Source organism: Sturnus vulgaris, chromosome W, assembly GCF_052056855.1.
Source record: "Sturnus vulgaris isolate bStuVul1 chromosome W, bStuVul1.hap1, whole genome shotgun sequence".
Classification (NCBI taxonomy): domain Eukaryota; kingdom Metazoa; phylum Chordata; class Aves; order Passeriformes; family Sturnidae; genus Sturnus; species Sturnus vulgaris.
This window is the reverse complement of record NC_142282.1, coordinates 191,276-199,475: the sequence shown is the minus strand read 5'-3', so window position 1 is coordinate 199,475 and position 8,200 is coordinate 191,276. Positions and strand designations below refer to the sequence as shown.

Below are 8,200 nucleotides of genomic sequence, written 5' to 3'. Positions count from 1 at the left end.
CGGCATGGCTCCGGCACCGCCCCGGCACAGTAAGCGGGGCGGTCCGAGGATAGCAGGCGGTGGTCCCGAGGCGGGTGGTCCCCTAAGTGAAAGTGAGGATAAGGAGAGATCCAAGTTCTGATTGCACATTTTCTTCTCTTCTGCAGGCTTGTTTTCCCTTTCTAATAAAAATAAAAATACAGGTTCTCTCGTGTTCCAAGCAGCTGGAGCATCTTTCCCGGATCCCGCCCCACCTCTCTCCACCAGCTGCCGAGGGAATTGCACAGCAGTCTCTGGTAAGTTCCACAGCATCATCCTTCATCCGGTCACCTTTTAAGCTCCTTATCTGATCTGCCTCTTCTATGAGCACTTCTTAAGTCCTCAGTCCTTCCTCTAGCAGCTCCCCTGATAAGGAAGCCTTTAACTTTGACAAAGTAGCTCAGCCCTGTCAGGTTTAAGGACTGAAAACTCATCCCAAACAAGGGATGTTTTTCTAGAAGTATATTTTCCCGACTCTTCTCCCTTCCCATCACTTCAGGCACTAAAGGGAAAGTATTCAATAAAGTCTTTACCGGTGCCAGAAGTTCCAAGCTGCTCCCCCCAGCACTGCTACCTCGGCTATCTTAGCACCACATTGACTCTCTCCAGGACGTTTCACTGGGCAGCTGAGGTGGTCCCTCCAAATCAGAAAAAATCATGCTTTAAAGTTAATGGGGATGTTGTTTAAAAGGGGGGGGGGAAATCTCATGCCAGTTCTTGGGATATGTTTACTGCACTTGAAAAATTCCCTTTTCCTGGGTTTTTGTCTACACTGTATCAGTAATAGGAACAGGTGTTAATGTCAAGTACTGTCTTGCACACCAGCTTCTGTTGCCATAATTTATTGGTTGCTGATTTAGACCAGTTTATATAACATGCAAGATGAAGAAAACCAATCACTTATTACAAAAATACGGGTATCCACAGCTCAGCAATTCCAGGAGTGAATGGCAAGTCCAGCTCAAGTCTCAGTGCAGGTGGCAAACGATACACCTACCTTTTTTCTCTCTCTGGTAAAGGAATTGCTTTGTGACTAGAAATGATACAGGTGACTCAACACATGAAGTATTTCATTATCCCTATTTGATAAGTTGATTACAGCCAGGGAAGCTGCTCTGCTGCAGTAGCACAAGGAAACAGGGAGCTGCTCCATGAACACACCTCAGTGTGACATGGGAAAGCACTGCTGGGACTACAGTCTGAAAATCCAACGTGTTTCAGTTACCATTCCTCTGGGTCCCAGTCAGCCATTTCTGGCTGCAAGCAGGGAGTAAAAAGCACCAGAACCCCCCATGGCTAGGAGCCATCAGACAAGTCCAGCTGGGTGTGCACGGGCCCACAGCAGCGCTTGGGAAAGGGAGCAAAGCCTGCCTCACCAGCAGCCTCAGCACTGCTGAGCAATAAATAATCTGAAAAAACCCCAAAGCCCCAGACCCTACCCACCTCTCTCACAGCGGAATTCTGTGTGCTGCACTACACACCTTGCTACTGAATCAACCCAGAGAACCCCCCTTAAAATCAGCAGGAACTAAAAACGTGCAGTGCTCATTTTTATCTTTTGCTCATGTCTCTCCATACCATTCTCACAGGGCACCCTTAGGGAATTTCAAGAGCTTGAACTCCTGACTTCCCCAACAAGAAACTCCAGGAGAAAAGAGATTAAAGTTAGAGCAAATTTAAAACAAAATGATCAAATGCCCAGCATATTTTAAGTCACAAAAATTAAAAGCAGAATTGTATCTTGTTTTTTAAATGACAACTTATCAGAATCTTTGTTTTGTGATGACTCAAGAGCATAAATGCACCTAAACAATTTTTCTAAGGCTTTTTCCAGTTAATGACTAGCACTTTTGTTTTAAAAAAGAGGTTTTGGTATTTTTCACATCCTAAATTGGTATTTGAATTAGCAACAGGTTGCAGGAAGTCTTGTTGTCAGACAGGCTGTAGTGTAGCAGCAAGTATCACTCTTTCCCAAGCATCAGCTGCTCAGTTTTCCAGGAATTCTTCCCAAGGATGGCTAAGGTTTGCAGCGTTGCACAAAGCGTGGATAGAGACAGACATCTCGGATATGGTGTCTGTTCAGAATCCAGGTCAGGAACCGCTCCAATCCCAAACCGTATCCTCCATGAGGGCACGTACCATATTTCCTCTGTGAAATTCAGGGAGGGGATATTACACATTTTCTTTTAATTTATAGCTGCAATAATACCAAACCAACTAGCCAAGGCCAAGAGGGGAGAAGGCCCTGCTCTAGCGTCAGCCCAGCAGCCCGTGTACTGACCTGATCCGTGTACCAGTAGTACGGCGTGGGATCGATGCCCTCCCTCTTGTAGCCCTCGAGCAGCTCCTCACTGTCCCAAATGCGCATGGAACCGCCAACGATCTCACCCACGTTTGGCATCAGCACATCCACCTGCAATGCACCACAGCACGTCCCACTCAGAGCAACACTGCAGCAGGGGAGCACTGACTGCCAGCCAGCCATGCTCAGGCACCCAGGACAAAACCTGGCAAAGATTCTCCAAGGAGCTTCCTGCAGCACTCGTTCTTTCCAAGGTCCCCATACTCCAAGCTACCCCAGCAGGTAATACAACTCACAGACTCGGTGAGGCGCGAGTCGTCGCTGCAGCGCTGCATGTAGAAAGACTTGATCTCTGCAGGGAACCGGCACAGCAGGATGGGCTCGTTAATGGTGTCTGTCATCAGCCTCTCGGGAGCTTCAGGAATATCCTACGGTTAGAGGAGGCTTTAGTAAGACTCAGCACCAAAACTACTCTATACAACAAGGCCCACATGAAGTGGGCATAAAACAAAGAGAGCACATGTCCACGCTTTCATCCTGAGTTACCTTAAATTCTTAAAGCAAACTTATTTTAGAAGATATAAAAACCCACATGTCTGGCGGAAAAAAAAAATCTGTTCAATTAAAATCTAAGTCTCCGCAGTATATGAGACAGAAAGCCGAGGAGGAAAAAAATTCTGGCTATGCTGTCAAGTTCTCCTGAGCTCCTTCAAACTGAAGCTGGAGAAGTGTGGCCAGGGAACTGATGACAGGTGACAACACAGGTCTTTATCCCAATGCTGAAGGACATCAGGTCAAATCCCAACCCACAGCTGCATTTCTACATGGATTACATGGAATACATTACCCTACCAGCCAGCAGGGCATACCTCCCCAAACTCATAGTAAGTGCCATCTTCCTTCTTCACATCATGTTCCTTCAGCCACTCGATGGCTTCAGCATAGTTCATGCGCCGGAAGGGACGTTTAGGGGGCTGGAAACCCTGTGGATAAGAGCAAAGACAAGTGGAGGAGCACCACTTTAAAAGAGATACTTTTCCAGATGATCAGCACATCCACGACCCTTTCCAGCTCACACATCATCAAATTATCACTTAAACGAACAAATCAAACTCAGCACTACAAAGCTAGAACCAAACACAACCATGTGAAGCCCAGTAAATCTCATAGATCACTTTGGAGGAAAGATAAGGAAGCATTTCCAGAGCTTTAGGGCTCCATGTGCCATGAGAGGAACTGAAACACCACTTGTTTCATTGCTCCCTCATGCTCCATCAGCAAGCACCAGCTGGTTGATATCCCATTTCTGGGATGGAGGTTTTTATTCCACGGGCACAACACCCACTTCCATAAATCCTGGCACGCTGTTGGCTTCTGGAGCACACTAGCAATGAACATCTTCCCCCACAGTTCCCTGCTTTGGTCATTACCAGTCTTGCAGATTTCTCATTCTTATGTTTAATATTCTTCTTATCATTACAAATAGTAAGTAAGCTCACTGCCATGCCCTGCATCTCCCAAAGGAAGGTGCTGAGTAGGAAAGGCTTAAGATGCTATTTTCTTGGCCGTTCCCATTGCTGCATACCGGGTTGAGGTCGTACAGTAAGTTCGCTGCAGGTGACTTCAAGACTCTGTCTACAACATCACACACCAAGTTCTCCAGACGGTCCAACAAATCCTCAAAACTTATAAAAGGACATTCAGCTTCAATGTGAGTGTACCTGAAACAGAGCCACACCATGGCAAAGTCACATACAAGCAACACATCTTTAGCTATGAAACAAACTCATTAAAAAACCACACACTTTTTGACTCCTTTTTACTCCCACACTGTAAAGGAAATCAAGCTTTTATTAAGAAACAAGGACAACTGTGCATACTCTGCCAAGTGCCTGCGGGTCCGGGACTGCTCAGCTCTGTAGGACTGCGCAATACAGAAGACATCTCCCAGAGCTGGCAGGCAGGTCTCCAGGTAGAGCTGCGAGGACTGGGTCAGGTATGCCTCTTCACCAAAGTAATCCAGCTTGAACAGGGTGGAGCCTCCCTCCACCTGTGTCTGCACTAAGGTTGGTGGTGTGACCTGTAGGAGAACAGGGCTGTCACTGCCTGAGTGAAGAACTGAGGACTTGGACAAGTCAGGGCACTAGAGCAGTCACCTGCTGACCAGGGAACACACACTTACTTCATAGTATCCGTTGGCAAAGAAGTGATCCCTGAAGGCCTGCACAGCCATGGAGCGCACCTTGAAGATTTTGGACATGTTCTCGCCTCGAATCATCATGTGCCTGTTGTTGAGCTGCACATCCACCTCCGAGTCCTCGTTGAGCAAATTGTCAGCCCCTCCTGCAGGGGCCAGGCCAATGAGCTCCCAGTAATCGCAGCTCAGCTCGTGGCCTCCCGGAGCCTGCAGTGGGAGAGAAACAAACACTGGGGGAAAGTCCACTCGATGCCCCTTGGATGTCTTTTCACAAGGGCTTGGAATGATGGGAAAAGGGGAATGACTTGTCATGGACAGAGGGCAGGGTAGATGGGATATGAGGATTAAATCCTTCCCTGAGAATGTGGTGAGGCCCTGGTACAGGCTGCTCCAAGAAGCTGTGGCTGCCTCACCCCTGGAAGTGTCCAAGGCTGGGTTGGACAGGGCTTGGAGCAACGTGGGATAGTGGGAGATGTCCCTGCCCATGGCAGGGGGTGGCACTATATGGATGAGCTATATGGTCTCCCACCCCAAATAGTCTGAGTTCTGCTCTCATCAGCTCCCCCGTGTGGGTCACAGCTGCCTTCCACCCCTGACAAATGGCATTTTTAATTCAATCACAGCGTTTTCAGGGTAGAAATGCAAATTTTCAAAGGCTAACACACAGATTTTTACCAAAATGTAATAGTGGGGGTTCACATTAGCCTCACCTTGGGTCGATCCTACAAACATATCTCAGTAAAAGAGATGTGAAAAAATTCTTAGCCTCACAAAATAAAAACTGAATAAACCTGTTAAGCAAAATGAAGCCATGTCATTTAGTTAACATGCTCTCCACGTTATACTCTAGGAATTGTCTATGGGTGGAAAATAGTTTCAGGCAGAAATGGAACAGTCACACAGTTCACCTGTCTCACACTGAACACTGGGTGACAGCACAGCTTTGGGAGCTTTGTTCTTTCCCTAGTCCTAATTCCTTGCACCTCTGCTTGTGCCCCCCTCAGCATACCAAAGACCCGTGAGGGAGGAGGAGAAGCCTGAGGAGCTCCTGTACCTGCTTGCCCTGGGGCAGGAGGTTCAGTGTGCCGTACACCACCACGCTGCTCTCTGTGGACAGCACCAGCCCATTGTAGCACTGGCACTGCAGCGAGACACAAAGGCACAGGTGAGCAAAGTTTTATTGCTACCTTTCCTATGGCATCACAGATTAGCACACAGTCACTTCTGAACAGCTCTCACACTGACAAACTGCATGGGAGGACATACAATTTAACAGTAGCACAACTGAGTCAGTAGGTTGAGAACTAAACAACATCTACTACATAAGAGAACACCAGATGAGGTATGAACTCTTATATTAATGACAGAACTGAATCATCACAACTTACCAGCTCATCAGAAAGGACACACTGAAGAAACCCTGTGCCATCTCTCAAGACAATAAACATCAGATTTTTCCCTAGTTCAAAAGAAAATGAATTTGGTTTCACTGTGAGCAGGTGCTGGTTATCTCCTCATTTGGCAGGGTTAGCTTACAACAGAACAAGTTGAGGAAATTCCGAAGGACTAGCCTCCAAACTGAAAATCCTGTAGGATTTGAACTAATAATAATAATAATAAATAATAATATACACTAATATATGATATATCTATTATATAGATATATATAATAATAATAACTAAAAATATCTGTAGGTGACCACATAAGGGGGAACTGCCAGTGTTGCAGTGACCATTGAGATCAACCAAAGAGGGCACCTAACTGGTTTAAAAAGGTGAGACCAGGTGCTGTCAGGCTCATTCTGTGTCTACATTCTGAAGGCCACTGCACTTGTTCTATCTCCCTGCATGGGCTCAGCAATGCTCGTGCTTTACCTTGCCTCCGTAACCTGTGGATCCAGCCAAAAATCTTCACCCTCTGCCCTCTGTAAGCCTCCAGAGCATCGATCTTCACCTGTGAGGCAGGGAATAAAAGGCATTCAATAGGGGAATGGTTCACCACCTCCTAGAGCTCATGCAGACCCCACCCTAGAGCAGCACAATGTCTGTGCTGACCAGATGCCCTAGCACAGACCATCTGCCAAGGCACGGGATCCTACTCACACACTTGGGCTCTGGAAGGCTGGGATCATTCTTGATAACAACCTTCTTGGCTTCCTCCAAGTTCTTCTCTCTTCTCAAGAGATCTTCTGCCTGGTTTGAAATAAATTACTTATTAAATAGCTGTAACCAGTCCAGTTGTAAATAACACATGAAACAACAGCACCAGTGAGGAAAACCTGCAGCTTTTTTGGAGGGGCAGGAATGATGATGACACTGTAATGTTTTTGGAAAGCAATGGTGTTCTGCTCCTTCTGCAGCCTACCTCCTTCTTCTCCTTAGCTTCATTTTTCATCTGCTCCCTGTGCCATAGCTTTTTGACATTCTTCATCTGTGATTTGGAAATGATGGCCCATCTCTAGAGAATTCAAGACAGAGCAAAAGACAGCAGATTACATTGTGTCCCTTCACACCAAGGAGCAGTAAAATAATTCACACTAGGAAACCCTTCAATGCCACAGCACCTCGTTTTCTTTTTGGGAATCCACATAAATTGTAGGAAATGGCTCTTTTCCTGCTGTCATCAATGCCTGAAAAGGGGGAGAAAATAAATGAAATTAACCAAAATGATCCTTACAGAGCCTGAGCAGGCACCTTGCTCCTGCTCAGGTTGCAAAAACAGGTATGAAACTCACATTTTAAAATACAAGGGCCATCACTTGCCCCAGAACACATTCCACACTGCCAACCAAAGCAGGTGTTTTCCACACTCACCTTCAACACGGTCTTGAATGGTTTCTTTTGCGTCCCATCACCAGTGGAGTCATTGCCCTCTCGTTCAGACACATACAGCTCTTCTGGGATATATGATAAATAGGGACAATTACTCAAAAAACATTATGAGGAAGAAAATGGAGACACATGGATGTGTCCCTGCTCACTGCAGAGGGCTGGATGAGGTAACCTTTAAAGGCCTGTTCCAACCCAACCCTTTCTATTATACCAAATCTTGATGGTTATCAGCAGTGATAAACCTTCGAAGGCACCGGCTGCTCAGCCGGGGAAAGAATTATTTCATACATTTCACTTTAAAAATCAATCCATGCAATGCGTTCGCTAAAATCTCAAGGGCTCCCGAGGTACCGAACCCTGGGAAGCCATACTGGCTGCACACCGGGAACCAGAAGGAGCAGCCCCTCACGGGAACAGCTTTGTGCAGGTGAGCAGGGAGATGGGGCCTGGGACCAGCCAACGCCGGAACCGAAATGACAAGCGATGGGTCCTCCCGTGCCTGGGGAGGGCCCGGCCCGGCCCAGCGCTGTGGCCGCTCCCGGTGCACCCCGCCGCCGCAGCGCTGCCGGGCCCGGCCCCGCACGGCCCCCCGGGGTACCGGCATCACCGGGGGAGTGCGGGGATGAGGGGGACACGGGGGGGGGGCCGGGGTGCGGGGGTCAGGCCCCGGGCTCTCACCGAGGGCCAGCGCCGCCGTCCTGCCCAGCACGTCCCCCGCCATGGCCGCGGCGCAGGAAGTGCATCACGGGCGGGCTGAGCCAACCCGCCGCTGCCTTGCGTCAGCCAGCCCGCCTGTTCCGCCCTTCCCTTCCCTTCCCTTCCCTTCCCTTCCCTTCCCTTCCCTTCCCTTC

General features: G+C 48.0%; 1 protein-coding gene and 1 long non-coding RNA gene across 2 annotated transcripts; one reads left to right on the top strand and one right to left on the bottom strand.

Moving 5' to 3' along the window:
• Nucleotides 1–43: 43 nt before the first annotated feature.
• Nucleotides 44–5,321, top strand: LOC148219995 (uncharacterized). The gene is made up of 2 exons (XR_015799019.1): nt 44–275; nt 2,216–5,321. It is a non-coding gene; the product is annotated as an uncharacterized LOC148219995 (long non-coding RNA).
• On the bottom strand, nt 845–8,166 carry LOC148219994 (asparagine--tRNA ligase, cytoplasmic). The gene is made up of 15 exons (XM_088155586.1): nt 8,028–8,166; nt 7,332–7,414; nt 7,082–7,147; nt 6,883–6,975; nt 6,621–6,710; nt 6,393–6,471; nt 5,906–5,976; nt 5,572–5,658; nt 4,503–4,724; nt 4,201–4,400; nt 3,906–4,041; nt 3,190–3,303; nt 2,617–2,748; nt 2,300–2,431; nt 845–2,167 (listed from the first exon to the last, which is right to left on the bottom strand). Exons 1-15 carry the CDS (start codon nt 8,068–8,070, stop codon nt 2,036–2,038), a joined length of 1,680 nt encoding a protein of 559 aa, XP_088011712.1. The 5' UTR covers nt 8,071–8,166; the 3' UTR covers nt 845–2,035.
• Nucleotides 8,167–8,200: the final 34 nt, after the last annotated feature.